The sequence below is a fragment of the Naegleria lovaniensis genome (assembly GCF_003324165.1).
Source record: "Naegleria lovaniensis strain ATCC 30569 chromosome Unknown tig028, whole genome shotgun sequence".
In the NCBI taxonomy this organism is placed as follows: Eukaryota; Heterolobosea; class Eutetramitea; order Acrasida; family Naegleriidae; genus Naegleria; species Naegleria lovaniensis.
The window spans coordinates 497,201-515,068 of NW_025407850.1; the positions used below are offsets into that span (position 1 = coordinate 497,201).

Genomic DNA, 17,868 nt, shown 5'->3' on the forward strand with positions numbered 1-17,868 from the left:
AAGAAGCAAAAGGATGGGTTGCAAAATGAAGCATTTGTCAAAAGTGTGACCACCGTCAAGTTGTTGATTTTGTTTTGGAAGATGTTTTCTCTTAACATGTGTGAATGAATTCTTTAAAATCCTGGAATTACTAGCGAACTCTCAATAATTGTTGAAGCATCGTGAAAATTTATGAAGTTCGATTGCTCACATATTCAAACATTTCTTTTCTTCGGACGATACGCCTGAAGGTGGATCAGTGTCACTGCTCGACAACTGTAAACTACTAACATTACCATCCCAAGGCAACACAGTTACCATGTGTTTGCCATTCACTAATGATACAATCGGTCGACAGATACCCTTTGTACTTTCGTTTGATTCAAAACGGTGAATTGTGCCATTTGCTAAATACACATGGAAATCCACGTGACCTCTTCGGTAATTGCACTTAATCCCAATTAAATGTCCCTCTTGGTTGACATTTGAGAGATCATATGAAGTGTATGATTGCTTGACAATGGCATTGGATTTGACGCAATAACCAAAACTCAACCATGTGGTCAATGGTTCTGGTATTCCTTGAATATCGTTGAAATTTACACCTACAAGAATTGTCCAACTGTTGGAAGAAGATCGATCAAATTGTGTTAACAAAATGGACCAACAATACGTTTGTTGTGGTTTCAGTTGATTATTCACAAAATAGGATCTCCAAAACCCATTGTAAGTCGCCATTACCGAGTGATTTAAATGTCTACAAACATTAGGGGCATTGTCTGAGCCGCCGTTGCTCACAATATTACAAAACATATATTTCTTAAATAACAAGTATTGAATTTTCATGGTGGATGCTCTGGTGTCCTCTTTTTGTTGCCCTTCTGAGGTCATGGTCTTTTTCCAAGCTCTCATCAACGGCTCAAGATCATTTCCTCCGTCGTTTAAACAATTATTGGAATCCAAACGAGTAAACATGTTGTGTCTGAATTGATAATATCCATGCAGAAAATTATCTGCAATACGTTGTTCTTGTCCTTTGAAATGATCGAGATATTCCTCTTCTTTGAGAGTTTTATCAAATTGTTGATCTAGGAATTTCAATTTTTCTTCCCAAATGTTGGGGTTATTGACGAGTTTGTTGTACAATAATTTACATGATGATCCGAAAGAGATCCATGAAGCATCGTCGAGATGGGCCACAACAACCTCATACAGAAGAACATTAAAATCAAGATCTAACAAGTGAGTGGTACAAGTGCTGTTCAATAACGCCATTTTTTCGTTTTTTCTTCTTCTATTAATAACTATACCAAAATTAACTTAACTTTAAGGTCATTCCTCACACGTTTTGTACGCTTAATGTTGAAGATTACACAGATGCTGGTACCCCTTGAATTTGGCCTCTTTTTCTCATGTTGTTAACCAAGGTGATTAGTCAATGACATTTTCATGAATTGAAATGCTTCGCTGTCATTTTCCAGAACTTTGGTGCTAAAAATGCAAAAAGAAGTCCTTGGCTGCAAAAATAACGAAAAATATTTTTGAGGATGAGTAGCAACAACACTAACGATACATCTTCCTCGTCGGAAGATGATGATTTTCATCAATTATTGATTCGGCGCTTCTTCATTGTTCCTTCTTTTGAAATTTATGGAGGTTTTTCTGGATGTTATGATTATGGACCTCCAACTTGCTCCATCAAGAATAATATTCTGCAATTATGGAGACAACATTTTATTAGAGATGAGGAAAATGTACACGAAATGGATGGTTCAAGTCTGACCATGGAATGTGTGTTATCAGCCAATGGACACCTCCAACAACATTCCGATTGGATGGCACAAGAATTTGATTTTCCGTGCCATTCATCTCAACAGCATCCATACTCAGCAAGAAACAACTACGTTTCGAGAGTGGATCGAATTCTAGAGAATTTTATTGAAACTGAACTGGATGAAAATTCACAATTATTGAGACCAGAACAATTTGAGGAATTGTATTTGGCAAAAAAGAAAATTCGTTCATCTTTGGCTGGAAGTGGTGATGAAGAGTTTTGGAATGAATTTATAAAAAAGTATCGTGTGAAAAATCCAGCAACAGGAAAATACTTGCACAATATTCATTTCTACAATTTAATGTTCCCAATTTCCATACATAACAAAGGATCTACCAATCAAAAGGTCAAGAATTACCTTCGTAAAGATTTGAAACAAAATATTTATTGCAATTTCAATCGCTTGTTGCAGGTCAATAGAAACAAGCTACCATTTGCTGCAGCACAGATAGGACAAGTGTTTCGAAATGAAATTTATCCAAAAAGTGTGTTAAGTGAGGTGAGAGAATTCACAAGTACCGAAATTATATGCTTTTTCAACCCAAATAGAGACATGCATCCTCGAATGGATCAAGTAAAGCATGTCATGGTGCCATTGTTGACACGAGAAAATCAAACCATGAGTTTGCCACCTATGGATTTTTCCATTGAAGATGTATTGAATCAACAATTTGTCAACAGCCCCATTCAAGCATATTATATTGCAAAAGTGAAATTGTTTATGGATCTGTGTGGTGTATTACCTAATGCCATTCGATTTCGGCAACACCTATCACACGAAATGTCTTTTTCAACCACGGATCATTGGAGCTGTGAATTGAAAAGCTCTTTGGGATGGATTGAGGTTGTTGATATTGTTAACAATTATTGTTACGATCTTAAATGCCATTCCTCTCAGTCGAGGCATGCATTGGTGGCATTTGAAACATTCGACCAGCCATTGACGTCAGAAAATATTGTGATGGAAGTTGAACACGAAAAGCTTGGAAAAATATTGAGAAAGAACAAACGTGTGGTTCTTAACTTTCTGGAAACACTGACGAATAACAAAAAGCTGGAACTTCAACAAGAATTAGAGAGTAATGGAAAATTTTCAATCTATATCCCACAACTCGATCGACAAGTAGAGCTTTCGAGTGATTTCATTTCGTTCCAAAAAAGAATAACGAAAATATATGGGTACAAATACGAACCGTGTGCTGTTGAGACGACTTTTCATATCGGTCGATTGATCTATAGCCTACTTGAACAGTGTTTCTGGGTACGAAAAGGAAATTACTTACATGAAAAGATGTCACAAAAATATGTATTGTCTCTCCCAACAATAATTGCTCCCTACATGGTCGTATTGATTTCACAAATTTCCAATCGTGCATCTTCGTTCGAAGGTATGAGCAAAACTTTAACACAATTATTCACAAGAAATGGTATTACCTTTCGTGTGGACAATTCTGCCAATCAAACCATTGGTAAGAAATATTCACGAGCCGATGAAATTGGTATTCCATTCGCTGTCACTATTGACAATCAAAGCGTCGAGTGCAACACCGTTACAATTAGGGAGCGTGACTCGTGCGACCAAGTAAGGCTTCCACTTGATGAGCTTGTTCCTACATTACTGGATCTCATACACGGCAACAAATCATGGGAAGAAGTGTCACTCAAATAAAATTGAATGAAGATTTTACAAAAAGATTTATTTGCACTTTATGGTCAGTGTGTTTGAATCTTGCACAAGAATTTAGCACTCGTGTCCAAACCTAAATAACAATCGGGAACTACACGAATTTCCAATTCCTTATCGTTCTCAGTAATTGGAAGATAAATTTCTGTAGGATTGATTTTCTTATTGGCTCTCACTCTCTTCATGGCTAACAGTTCTTGATTGGTTGGATTTGAAACAATGAGCCAAAATCCTTCATCTTTCTGCTTGGTATACATGGGAGTATAAGCTTGCTCTTTTGATTTGCTTATTCTTTCAATAATAATGTTCACTTCAATCTTGTGCTCTTCTTCGTCATGCAATACTTGATCCACACGAACAGTTAAATATGGAAATTCATCAATGATTTTCATAATGTTGCTCACTAAACTATTCTTCTTTGTATACTTGGAAAGCAATTGCTGTAAAGAATTTTCTCCATTCTTTGAAGAGTATCGAATGGAGAGTAATTGTTTCAATTCAGTAATATTTTCCTTAATTCCTAATAATTCGACAAGTTGATAAATTTCATCATTCGTGTTAGTGTTTTCACGTGGACATGGCAAGTTACTAAATAATTGGAATAAAGTTGAGTCTTTCTCCCATCTCGCTTGCATGATCATTTGTAAAATATGCATCATATTTAAAGACGCTTGTAAATAACCTTTCTCAGCACAAATGTCAATATATGCTTGTGCAATACGAATAGTTGAGTCTAATACAGTTCTAGTATCGGTAATATAATCTACAATTGGTAATTTGACTCGTTCGAAGTGAGCTTGCAACAACAAGTAACATTTCACATGAGGAGATTCATAATCATATAAATAACTTCCTAATGGCACCACCTCGCTCAATTCCTTGTTTAACTTGTCTTCATTATGTCGAACTGGAATTTCAGCAAACTCTTTGGCTTCACAAAGCAGTTCCAATAGATAATTGATGTTAGAATCAGGTCTAATAAGTCTGTTGAAATGAGATGCAGTTCTATATGATAGATAATAGTAACTGGCAATAATACCTGTAGCAGTAGGTTCTAAATAAATTCCCTTTCTCTTTTGTTTTTCTTTTTCAGACTTTTCCTTCTCTGCTGTCATGGTACCAAAGGTATTTCCAGACTCAGTAGCCATAACTTGTAAAAGTTTCTTCTTATCCATAGATAAATCTGTGGCCTTCACAAGTCCAGCAAATTCCAAGTCGTCAATAATTTCAGAAATCTTATTCGATAACCACTTATTAAGACCTTCATAAGATAAATCTTCAATACCGTAATAAAAAGGATTTTGAACTAAACGACGGAACATAAATGTCCATGTTAAATAATCCAAACAATCTTGTTTTGTCTTGATGGTACCTGATACAATTTCAGCATTAATGTGATCATGTAATTGAGTGTGTAAGCTTGATTCGATTGGGAATGGCTCATAGAGGAATCTCTTGTAAAAATTCTTTTTCACATCATGAACCATGATAAATACTCTTCCTTCTTCGTCAAATCCAGGACGACCAGAACGACCTGCCATTTGCAACACATCAACAAGTGGATAATCCTCATATCGCTTAGTTTTTGGATCAAAGTATTCAGTTCCCTTAATAATGACAAAGTAGGCTGGCAAGTTGACACCCCAAGCCAATGTTGCTGTAGCAATGAGAACCTGAATTTTACCATTCAAAAACAATTCTTCAACAAGTTTCTTATCTGATGGAGTTAAACCAGCATGGTGAATTCCAATACCATACGTTAAAAATTGTTTGAGATTGGTGTCACGAGCTAACTCACAAACCTGAATCAGCTCATCATTATTCATGTTCAAAAATCTTTGAGGATTTTCATCAACGGTACAATATGCAATTAAATCCATAGCTGTTAATCTGGTTTGTCTTCTTGATGATACGAAAATAAGACATGGCTTGTTATTGGAATGTCTCAAAATAGCTTGATATGCTGGCTTATTCATAGAGTTCATTCGAGGACAATAATTCTTTCCACTAAATCCAGAAATACTGATTTGTAATGGAACAGGTCGAACTGAGCTTCTAAAGTTGAATAGACCTCTTTGAGTGACACCTAACCAATCAGCCAAATCAGTAGCATTGGCCATATTGGTGCTGAGACCCATCATACGAATTGGTATTTGAGTATTCCAAGAAATGTATCTCATACGTGATGTAATAACTTCAAGAATTGCACCTCTCTCACTTCCAAGTAAATGAATTTCATCCATGACAATGAGTCCAACATCTCTAACATAGGATCTATTTTGCCAATTTCTGGAAATACCATCCCATTTCTCAGGTGTGGTAATGACAATATCAGCTTGCTTCAATAACTTGACATCAGGAGTGAAATCACCTGTCAATTCAACCATTCTTTTTCCAAGTTTTTGAACAAATTTCTTTTCCCATTCAGTCAATCGTTCTCTTACAAGGGCTTTCAATGGGGCAATATAAATAACTTTAGATTGAGGTTTCAAAGTAAACAATCTCATCATACACAATTCTGCAATTGAGGTCTTTCCTGAACCAGTTGGAGCACCCACCAAAATATTTTCATCAGAATGGTAAGCCATGTGGAAGATTTGTGTTTGAACAGGATTGAAATACTTAATTCCCTTATCTGTAAAGAGTTTTTCATAATTTGGATTATTGAGAGCAGTTACTGGAAGTGGATCAAGTGGCAATAATGGTGTACTTGGAGCAAAACCTTCGGGTAAAATAATATCCTTAATGTTAATCGTTAATTGAGCTTCAGCACTAATCCACTTATCTGAAACTGCACGAATAATGAAATATAGTGGTCGTGGATCTTCTTTAAATGGAACAACAAAGTTCAAAGTGAAACATGGGTCATCCTCTTCACCTTTAGATTCTTTCATCATCTTTTCATGTTCTGATTGTTTCAATAGGAAATATTCAGAGTGATAAATATATTCTGAATTTTCATCTTCAACCCAAATCCACCATGGTTCAGTTTCTCCATGAAGTTTTTTGTCCCATGTAAAGTTTGGTCTGATTTTAACTTGGAATCGCAAAACTGATCTTGTGATTGGTTGAACGTTTGCTTCCAAATCAAGATTAGGGAATTTATCAATTGCTTCCATAACCACTCTTCCCATTCCTTTAACATTGATAACTTGATCAAGCTCTGATTCTTCATATTCCACCAATCTAGAAAGTGTTAATTTCTTACTTTCAAGTTTTTGAATAGTGTAAGATGGTAATTTTGGTATTTGTCTTAAAGGATGTTCGAAAACCCATTGTCTTCTATCGATACATTTTGTCAGAGTTAAAAGTTTGTCCATCAATGATGACCATCGTTCCTTGACAGCAATTTCAAAGAGAGCTCTCACAATTCTTCCTACACTTTGTACAATGAAAGCGCAATCTGAGATCAAGGAAGAGTTTTTGATCTTTACATGTGAAATGTAACTTTGTATCATGACGTTGACCTTTCCAGTATAATCGTTCAATCCTTTAACCTGAACAGGAGAGTTTGTACATAATTCTTGTAACTCTTCGCTTTCATCCTCTCTAACTTTGATATTTTTGAATTCACGAGCGCTTGCAACAATTTGTAACACATCAGATTCAGATAAATTAGCATGTAACTTTTCGTTATAGAGTTGAATTGTTTCATAGTGGATGTAATAATGAGAAGCAATACGTCCAAGATCGGTTGCTGAAACAACTCCTGTTTTTTCATCATAGATAATCATTTTGCTGTCTTGAAGAACCTTACAAGCTTTTTCAATAAGTGTTCTTCTTGTACCAATTAAAGTAGGATCAAGTTGAACTTCTTCAAATGTAAGTCCATAGTTCATTGGATTTTGTCTCATTCTTAAAAATAGATAGGTGTAATTCAACCATAGAGAACCTTCTCTCACATTGGATACGGTACCCAAAACAATTTCTGCACACAAATGATTTGCTAAATCTTGGGTCATTTGTGATTCAATTGGTAAATTACGTTTGAGTAAGTTCAAATATCGTGGTAATTGGTCATAACTAGTGATGATTACACCTTCACCTTCAACATCAAATTGAGGTCTACCAGCACGACCGAAAATTTGCATAATATCTAACATTCCAAGTTCAGTCATTTGACCTTTTTCTGCATTATAGACTTCTGTTCCTTTGATAATACAGCAATAGGAAGGTAAGTTTACACCCCAAGCAAGTGTTGATGTACAACAGAGAACTCTAATAACACCTTCAGCAAATAATTTTTCAACAAGATTTCTGTCAGATCTTACTAAACCAGCATGGTGAATACCAAGACCTTTTGGAACTAAATCTTTCAATTCTCTATTATGACATTTCTCCAAGGCTTTGGTTACCCATTTCTTTGTATGTTCATTTTCAGGAACTCCTTGAGTGAAAAACTCTAAAGTACCTTCTTGCATTGCTAAATCTAGTAATGCTTTTGCGGTAGTTGAAGTTTCTTTTCTTGAATGTACAAATACCATCACTTGTTTTTGTTTCTTCAAATTCTTAAGAGCTCTATTATAAGCAATATTGTTATATTCTTGACTTCTTTGAATTGGATTTCTTAAACTAACACCAATAAAACTCTGTTCAAGAGGTACAGGTCTATAAGATCCATCAAAGAAATGTAATCCTGAATGAGGGTTCACTCTCAAGAAGTGAGCAACGTCCATATAATTTGGTAATGTAGCAGAAAGACCAACTAATCTAATTAATGATTGAGTAGTTTCCATTTGTCGTAATGTTCTTGCAACAATGGATTCAATGACTGGACCTCTATCTTCATTCAGTAGATGAACTTCGTCAATGATGATTAATCGAGTGAGTTGAATGAGTGCCTGATCAGTAGCTTTTCTTGTAGTCACATCCCATTTCTCGGGAGTTGTGACAATCATTTGAGTTTGTTGAACCTCTTGCTTTGTAAGTTGCATATCTCCAGTCATTTCTTTTACAACAATACCTAACGGAGCAAGTCTCTTTGAAAAGTTTTCGACCATTTCAGCTGCTAAAGCTTTCATAGGAGCAATATAAATAATTTTAAATTCTTCACGTCTTATTTTTCCACCTCTGAAATGTTGTCCAATCTCTCTCAATACTGTTAACATGGCAACGTTTGTTTTACCACATCCTGTTGGTGCACAAATTAGTAAATTTTCTGAGGTTTTGTAAGCTGAGTAGAAAACATCAGATTGAACACGGTTAAGATGAGTGTATCCCTTAAATGCAAGTTGTGCCCAGTCCTCAAAAACTGAAATAGGTACCAAAGGTTGAGTATCTTGACGTGGTTTTGGAGCTGGAAAAACGTGTTCTTCATAGGTTTGTTGTCTAATGACACGTTCTTGTGTTTCCTTGTCAGCTTCATTCTTGTCTTCTGGAATGACATCTCTTCCTAATTTCAAAACTCTTGCTTCTCCTTCTCCTTCCTTCAAAACTGTACGATCCTTTTCTTTTTTGAATTTTTGATATAATTCTTTCAATTCAAGTTGTTCGTTCAAATTAACACCGCCACCAGAAAGATTGATTTTTTTTTGATGTTTTCTTCCAAGTTTTTTACCTTCTTTTCTCAAACCCTTTTTAGCTTCTTTGAATTTTGAAGTGGTCATCTTGATATGAGAGAAAGAGTTGATACCTTCAACGGCATTTTCTTCCATTTGTCGTTTGTAAAAATCTTTCAAAAGCTCTGACTTGTGTTCCATAATAATTGACATTAACTCGAAAGCGTTTTCTCCAAGAATGTCAAACAGTCGTGATTGAAGTTCAACATCGCTTTGGCCCTTCTTTTGCAACAATTCCATAACAGCATTTTCAATTCCTGCTGTTTTACAAACTTTTTTGCATTCTTTTTCAAGCCATTCCATGCTGAACATGGATGTTGGTTCTTCCTCTTCTTCTTCGTTTTCATCATAAATATCTTCATCTTCTTGAGAAATATGTGAAAATAAATTTGTTTGATCCAACACATTCTCAAGTTGACTCTTAGAAAATACCACAAGAGGTCTAAATTGGTGATATAAATGTGCGGAGTGCTCAGCATCATCCATAGATCCGAATTCTACATTCTCATCAATATCAATGCCGTTGTCATCATTCTCACTTTCAGATGTAACAAAATGAGTGTTGGTATTCTTCGATTCACCAGTTCCAATGAGTACCTTTTCTATTTTGGAGTATCTTCGTTCTTCCTCTTCATGTAGTCCAGGTTTTGCAAATCTGTCAATCCAATCAACGACTTTTTCTAAATATTGGATAACCTTGATAACATTTTCTTCTTTTACAGTTTGAACAAGTTTTTGAATTTTAGGATCTAATGTCAAACCAATACCCATGTTCTGTAAATCTTTAAAGACACTTTTAACACTCAAATTGTTCTTAAACTTTCTTTTGGCAATATAGAGTTGTTTGGCGATCAAACAAGCAAGCTGTCCTTTCGATAAGCCACTTGCAACTCCATATTTGTTGGATGACACTTGATCCAAGCGCAAATTCTCTTCGATCGCTGTCAAAAAGTGGTCCAACAAATTTCTTCCGTTCTGTTCTTCAATTCTTTTATCAAAATTCGCGTTCACTTTACGTGAAGGTTGAGAGAAGGAAATTTTTGGTTTGATGAAACTATCCCAAGTTAATCCAAATTTTACCAAGTCATCTTCAGCGTTCTTCTTTCTCTTGTTTTCAATCGCTGGAAATAATTCATAATATGATTTTGTCTCATCAAACAATTGCAAAGAATTATTACCAATAGTCTTTTCACGCAAGACGTTTGATAATCGTGGTGGAGATATTAGCAGGTCCATTGATGTCGTAGATGATGAATCGTTTCCTTCTCCCGAAAGAAAAGAAAGACTTCTTGATCCTATTGCTCTCGGAAGCAACTTTTCGAAAATATCAGCAGACGAAGAGGACATTTTTTTTTGAATTCATTTTTGTTTTTCAAAATCGAGTTTGAGTTGTTAATCAAGTTTGATTTGTTGATTCAACTGCGAGTTTGAATATTGAACCGTAGAATGTTTACTGAGAATGTTTCTTTGTTAACGAATGATCATCCAAAGATAGCGTATCCAATTTCACCCCCAACAATAGCCACCACTGCACCAGCAATTACAATAATTGGAGGAGAAAAATCGAAAAAGTTCAGCAAAAAGCAAAACATGGTACAGGCAGCAAGGTATTGATTCATTCCAACATTGTCAATCCACATATCAATGGCGTTTGAAATGACGTATCCAATACAAACAGCGTTCACACCCACCAGTGACATTTTGATAATATTGTTTTCTCTAATTTTTCTCCAGAGAGGAAGAAAGCCTGTCATTGTCAGATAACCTGGCAAATGGAAGAAAATTCCTGATAACAATCCTAGTAATGGTGGTAATATGAAGAATAGAGCAGTTCTATGGGTGCTTGGAGTAACAGGTATAGCACTACCGTTGACACTATAAAAATCTGTATCGAATGTCATTACGCTTGTCACGTTACTAGCAATCAATGTTGAATTCGATGTTGAATTAAGAGCAGTAGGAAACGTGGAAAATTTAACACCAATAGCTGCTCCAAAATATGCAGCAACATTATACTTTGGACCAGGTAAAGCATTAGACAGAGCAAATCCATTCATAAATTGTTCTTTTGTCATCCATTGTCGTTGTAACATTTCTGGCATCAATAAAGGTATTCCACCCACTCCACCTCCAAATATAAACGTTCCCATCCTATAGAAGAATGATAAAACTAAAATACTTTCCTTGAAAATGTCAGCACCAGTAGGAGAAGAATGGGGTCTTTTGTATTTTGCAAAAATTGCAGAACACACCAATAGGACCACGAACAACATGATAAATATGGCTAACATGGTAAACCCAAGCCATAATGGAGAATGTGTTCGAACTTGCTTGCTCATGACATCTCTTACTTGCTCCTGTTCTGCTTCAACTTCAGCATCATTCACAGTAACTTCTTCTGTGCTCACTGAAGGTTTTGGTTTAACAAAACTTTGTAAAAGTATCCAAACAAATTTCAGTTTTTGTTTGATGGTCATTTCTTCATCCTCAAATGTTGCAGCTCCAACTGCTTGCTCTTTGATGTGATAATCTTGAATTCTCTTTTCAATGATAGCTTCAATTTTCAAATAAATGCAACTCAGAGCCGCACCCAAACCAATAAGAGCAGGTAATAGCCATGTAGTCCTATAAATCATGGTTGTAATAGCAATAGATCCTGCCAAAACATAAGGAAAAACTTTGCTCTTCATTTTGGTTAACATTCCAGCCATTCTCCAAGCCGATGATACTGCAAAAGCAATACCTGAAGTTGCCAAACCAAATTGTAAATTTGTAAGCCAACGAGGCGAGTTCTCATCAATATTGACATCGGCCATAAGCCATCCAAACAACAAACACCCCAAAAAACCAGGACCACAAAAAAGAATATTCGATAAAAATCCACTCCAAAAACCAAATCTGAGCATGGCGATAGAAAATACAACTTGGCTAATGATGGGTCCAGGCAAACTTTGACTTAGAGCATAAATCTATGTTAAAGTGAGTGAACACACAAGAATCCAATATATATTCCAACAAGAATTTTGTAATGCACTACAAAAACATACCTCCATAAATTCATTTTCAGTCAGCCACTTTTTTTGGTCGACAAACATTTTCTGTACCACAGCAATACCACCTACAAAGGTTGTGCAACCTAAAGGTAAAAAGATCTTGAATGTTTCCTTCAGCATGGTACACCAAGTAATCTTTTTACGTAGCTCTCGTTTTCGTTGCTGTTCTTCTCGTAGTTGCTTGAACAATTGTTCATGCTCTCCTTCTTCAACCAGCGACTCACTCTCGAATGCACTTTCGGAAGGAGCTGAATGATTGTTACGAAAATAGTGTTGTCTTGGAGTGAAATCATCGTTTAAATCCTTCAATTCAATTTCTTCCTCTTCATGATGGTGTTCATCATTACTCAACTGAGGATTGAATCGGTTGTTTGATGAGAGTGGTGGTACAACAATGACTGGTTGATTATGGTTGGTAATAGTATTGCTACTACTATTTTCATCAGTGTTTGCGTTTTGAAAATGTACATGTTGTGGTGATGATGAAGAAGTGATAATGTTCGAGGATGAGCATTTCCTTCCAAAGGTAAAGCCAATACTTGCTTCGTCTGAAGTAATGTTGGTGGTGTTGTTGTCATGATTGTCGTTTGGATCCGAAGAGGCTACATCATCTCGAAAGCCTTCTTGTTGTTTGTCGTATATATTAGGACGATGCATCAAGCAATTGTTGTTGTGTTGTTCTTTTCTGTTGTTGTTGGTGGTGGGTTTTGAAATCAATTATTTGCCCTTTGTAATTGAAGTAGAAGAATTGACTTTAATAATAGCGTGCATCATGGTGTCCATTATCGTCCGAGTGGAGCGATCCGAATAAATTTTGAGACCATTATTCGTGCACGTGTCATCAACGGACTCCAATTCATTGGTAATATTCTAATGTATGTTTCACATTCTAACTTAGAAGATTGGAATTAGAAGATGAGGTGGTGGTTAATATATGGTAAATTATAAAAGGAGATTCCATGATGATCGGATAAAACGTATTTGTTAAGAGTACGTGTGAAGATACCTTCGCTCCGAGAGAGAGAAAAATCAACAAATAAAATTTCCACTATTGATGCCATGTCTAAATGAACGCATTGGATGACAACGGCTTTGAATAAATTATTAGGATTTGTCAAGCATAGCAAAACTGCCAGCGAAACAAACTTCCGGGCTTCGAGTATTAAGATTTCATACTCGACAAAAAAATGGGTAATGTTAACTACCTGATCAAACTGTAGTTTATGCTTCAACTAAAACGAAAACACGTCATGTAATTTCCTTTTTGAATCACACTTCGGAATTGTTATATTACAGCCATGTTGTTGACAATATTACAAAAATTGGCTTCCTAGAATTCGTGTAGAGTTCATCATCATTTATATATTAAAAATTATTAAAATTCATCGCGATGGGTAAAACTTTAGAGATTCAAGAACACCTTCCTGCACTTCATTCTTTACATACCTATCAATACGAAGGCGATCAATATTATTCTGCCGATGAAATTGTTGGATCGTTCTTTAAAAAGGAGAAAAATCAAAAAATCTGCAATATTATCGAAAGAAGCTATGGCAAACACATCACGATCAATAATTGCCAACAGCAAGAGATTGGGTTTCCAAAGGTAAAAAAGTCCGCAATTTTGCTAAGCTTGGCAGCCGTTATTGGAACTCTGTTAAAGTTGTCGAAGAAAGATCATCATGATTTATTAATTCAACACCTGTTCCAAACGCATCCCAATCACAACAGTGATCACTATGATACACGTATGGATGACGATGAATTATTTGATAATTCAATGGAAGAAATTTTCAACCAGCCTCAAGTCGAGGACCAAGATGAAGCTTTCAATCAATTGGTTGCTGATGCTGCATCCTATTTTGTTGACGAGAACTCTAATGAAAATGATGATGATATTTATGAAAATAATATTATAGTAGAAGCTTCTGATATAATTAATGATGCAAGTCAGCAACATGAACTTAATACAACCTCACAAGATTACTCTCAAACAGTAGATAGCATGGAAACAGCAAACACTAATCCTAACCTTTCTCAACAGTGGAACGATCAATGGAACGCTTCTCAAAATTGTATACAATATTCTGGGCTTAAGTATGTCGAACCATTCATTTTGGCAGACCAGACTTGTGAGACATATTTGTCCCAATTTGCACTTTGGAACTATTTCAAGCCTCAACAGCAATCACAGCCTCAACAATTCCCAACACAACCAATTTGCTCTCAACAATATAATATTGAACAATGGAAAAATTGTTATACAACTGATACCGCTTTACAATCCAATACATGTGACTCATTCAACCATTCTCAAGCACAATCTGATAATGATCAACAAGTAGAATTGAAATATTGGGAATGTGCTTGTTGTAAACACCAAAAAGTCCAAGCATGTCCTCACAAATACCCTGGTATTCAATCAAATCAAGACAATTACAACCGTGGAGCGAAAGATCGAGCAAAAGAAATAGTGTCTATATTTGAGAAAATGTTAGGTAATTTAGGACATGATGTACATGCATGGCTGGAATGTTATCTTCAAACTGATGAAGGTATTAAAACAGTAATCCAAGAATTAGAGCAAAATATTAGATACAGCCATCGTTATCAAAAACTGAAAGAATATCTAATTGAAAAGAAAGATGTAACTATTGTGCAATATTGGCGAGATAATAACTTGATTTCTGATGTTACATATCATAACTTACGAAAAGAAGTCAATTTAATGACATTACTCCCGACAAGGAAAGAGATGACAACATCGAAACAATCACTAAATGAACAAGTTGAGAAAACTTTCAAATTACGATGTCCAAGTTCAAACTACATTGGATATATTATAGACTTAGATCAAGCCATATTTTATATTCTGAAGCTATGTATGTCATTAGGGAAAAAATTACCCAAGAAAATATTTTTTAAAATTGGGGTAGATGGTAGAGAAATTAATGGAGTTAAACAAGTTGCAGTTGCATTGGTTCCACTCAATTTAAGAGATGTATTTCCATCGCAGGCTGTTTATTCTGTGTTTTATATTGGGTTATTTCAGATGAAGGAAACAAAAGAAAGTATCAAAGAAACAATTGGAACGCTTCACGATGAGATTGAGCGTGTTTTGCAAAAACAATATTTTGGGAAGCATCAAGTTTGCCTTTTTTATGTTTCAGACATGCATAATGTAGGCATGACGTTCTCATTTGATTTATGTCCCTATTGTATGGCTCAAACTATTGTAGATTTTGCATCAACTCCACGCGACTCTCTTGACGGCCAGTTACCTTTTTCTCCATCACAAACAATACTATGTGCTCTTCATATCAAACAGAGGCTAGTAGAAAATGTTATCGGTTATATGGCATCAACAACTTACAAATATGAGATTCAGAAAAATATACAAACATTACATGGATTGGAAACATTTAATTGGAAAGAGTTCCACGAACGAGTATCGAATTATGGAATTTCTCAAACCTCAGCACGATCATCAACCAAGTCATGTATGCTGTCGGGAGATCATTGTAACACTATTTTACAAAATATTGAGAAAGTTGTTGATAATATTGAACCAAGCACCAAACAAAAATATTTACAAATTCTGAAATTGTTGCGAAATATTATCATTATTATTGAAATGCATCAAGATAACGAAAATAATGACAATGTATTGACAGCAAATAAGATTGTGGAATTGGACAAACTGATAATGCAATTCTTAGTTGCGTGTTTTTCAATATGGACTCAAGGAATTAAAGCTCATTATTTCCATTTTATAATTCATGTACCCTCAATAATGAGCTCTCTTTTCAAAGAAAAATTATCACTCTCGATTTTGAGTAATCAGGGATTCGAACGGTCTCATTTATTTCACCATGCAGTGTTTAATCGAATTATTAACAATGGAGGAGGTCGTACTCAAATACACCCAACCAAACAATTGCTATTGTGGCAATGGCGAAAGGTATTAGTCGCAATTGACTTGAAGGAAAAAACAGGAGAAACATATTGGCATGAAAAACGTTTAAAAAAGCTTTATTCTTGGGATGCAAGTCATGTCAAACCACAAAAGGAATTGTATCAATGGTATGATGCTTCTTTAGTGGACCCAACCATAATTACGGATCGTGATAATTTGAACATGATGATTCAAAAGATCCAAGAAAATGACAAGGAGAACAGGAAGAAGCAAACTTCCAAAGATACAGACACCAATGCCTTCGCTGGGAGAGTAACTGCAACAATGTCACACAAGAAACGGAAAGGATGTCCTAGCAATGATGAATGAAATCAAAAACTTTCAATCCAACAATCTCCATTCTTTGACTGTACCCAATGACTGAGGTGTGCATAATATAATTCGAATGAGGTGTCGTAGGAAATGATCAACTTGGATGCAATGCAACGATATTGAACAGTTTCAAGTTCTGAGCGAATGGGCCTGTTGAATCTCTTTCTAAGGCTGTCAATTATATGCTTTTGGTCGACACTCATATAATTCTTTGCCCAAGTCCCATCCCCGAAAGAAGGAAAGTTTGGATAATTGAATTCGTAAATGATGTGACGAGTCCGTTCAATGTCACCTTCTCGGTTGATCCAAGGAGAATATTGCTCCACACGAACATACTTCTCGGGCCCCATAGTCTTACACATATACATATCAAAAACGGATTCTTTACACTCACCTATTGGCAATCGAGTCCGTGCTGGGCCGTTGCAAGGAGAATTCATGTCCCACAAAAAGTTGAAAAGCTTGAGTTCCATACGAGCAGCTTGTTTCCGATGGGAGTTGTGAGTAAAATGGATTAAATTGAGGGGGCTTGGATGCATGGTGATTGGTATCTTATCCACTTTAACAAAGGCCTCCAATGGATGATATTTGTAACGACGACGCTGCCTTTTTGGTGTACTTGATATCTTTGAAGGTTGGGAAGGTGTGATCTTCTTTGATTGCTCTTTTGGCATTGTGCTGGAGAGTGTTGTTGCTGTTAATGATGATGCGATCAGTGATCGGTGTTGAAGCAATGAAGTTGATGGTAAGTAGATGAGGTTGTGAATGATGCTGATCAAGAAGTGCTGATGATGGTTGATCAGGGTAACAGTTTATATTTGTTTTGTTTCGATTGTTCTTGCAAGCGACATAGTAGCGTCCCAAACATTTTATTTTTTTTCAATTCCGGTTTGCCAAATCCATCCTGCAACTGGGTCTATTGGCTTGTCTTGCTATGTAGTGAATGTCATGAATAGAATGACAAATGTATCGTTCATTTGGTTGATTGTGTCATTTTTTGAAGTGTGATGATGACAGACCTTCACACTCATCATCATAACATCACAACAACAAACTAAAAAATGCAAGCAAGAATCACTGATCTCACTCGTGAAGAAGAGAAAATCATTTACAACTCCAGCATGTATGTGGCATCTATGGATCCACTCTACCGAAGCATAGATACTCTTTTACGTGAGAGCGGTGTGGATGATCCAAATCAATTACCTCCTCATCTCAAACAACAATATGATGGAATTAAATATAGTTTACAAATGATGGAAGATCAGTTATATTCTATTGGAACACTGGTCTCTTCAATTTCCATTCAAGTTTATAAATCACCAGAAGTTGGAATAGAGCTTCGGACTCTGTTTGGAGTGTTGATCCGACATTTATATGAATTGGGAATCTACAAAACAACGTTCCTTTCCATGTTCATTCAATTGTCATTTGGTACACGCTCTAAAACAGATTATTTAATGGAATTATTA

At 35.7% G+C, this 17,868-nt stretch overlaps 6 protein-coding genes across 6 annotated transcripts in view; 2 read left to right on the forward strand and 4 right to left on the reverse strand.

Annotated features, from left to right (window-relative positions):
- Nucleotides 1–186: 186 nt before the first annotated feature.
- Nucleotides 187–1,254, reverse strand: C9374_006772 (uncharacterized protein; the record flags this gene model as incomplete). The annotated part of the gene is made up of 1 exon (XM_044696669.1): nt 187–1,254. One exon carries the CDS (start codon nt 1,252–1,254, stop codon nt 187–189), a length of 1,068 nt encoding a protein of 355 aa, XP_044546917.1.
- Nucleotides 1,255–1,526: 272 nt separating this feature from the next.
- C9374_006773 (uncharacterized protein) lies at nt 1,527–3,482 on the forward strand (the record flags this gene model as incomplete). The annotated part of the gene is made up of 1 exon (XM_044696670.1): nt 1,527–3,482. One exon carries the CDS (start codon nt 1,527–1,529, stop codon nt 3,480–3,482), a length of 1,956 nt encoding a protein of 651 aa, XP_044546918.1.
- Nucleotides 3,483–3,526: 44 nt separating this feature from the next.
- Nucleotides 3,527–10,402, reverse strand: C9374_006774 (uncharacterized protein; the record flags this gene model as incomplete). Its single annotated transcript, XM_044696671.1, has 1 exon — nt 3,527–10,402. The coding sequence occupies one exon, from the start codon at nt 10,400–10,402 to the stop codon at nt 3,527–3,529; it is 6,876 nt and encodes a 2,291-aa protein (XP_044546919.1).
- Nucleotides 10,403–10,536: 134 nt separating this feature from the next.
- Nucleotides 10,537–12,765, reverse strand: C9374_006775 (uncharacterized protein; the record flags this gene model as incomplete). The annotated part of the gene is made up of 2 exons (XM_044696672.1): nt 10,537–12,024; nt 12,103–12,765. The coding sequence occupies 2 exons, from the start codon at nt 12,763–12,765 to the stop codon at nt 10,537–10,539; spliced, it is 2,151 nt and encodes a 716-aa protein (XP_044546920.1).
- A 733-nt stretch (nt 12,766–13,498) lies between these two features.
- On the forward strand, nt 13,499–16,393 carry C9374_006776 (uncharacterized protein; the record flags this gene model as incomplete). The annotated part of the gene is made up of 1 exon (XM_044696673.1): nt 13,499–16,393. One exon carries the CDS (start codon nt 13,499–13,501, stop codon nt 16,391–16,393), a length of 2,895 nt encoding a protein of 964 aa, XP_044546921.1.
- A 1,472-nt stretch (nt 16,394–17,865) lies between these two features.
- C9374_006777 (uncharacterized protein) overlaps nt 17,866–17,868 on the reverse strand; it is a gene marked incomplete at both ends in the record, with an annotated part of 798 nt that continues 795 nt past the window's right edge. Inside the window, one exon of the mRNA XM_044696674.1 lies at nt 17,866–17,868. This exon is cut by the window's right edge and continues 224 nt beyond it. Coding sequence (XP_044546922.1) covers nt 17,866–17,868 — 3 coding nt within the window.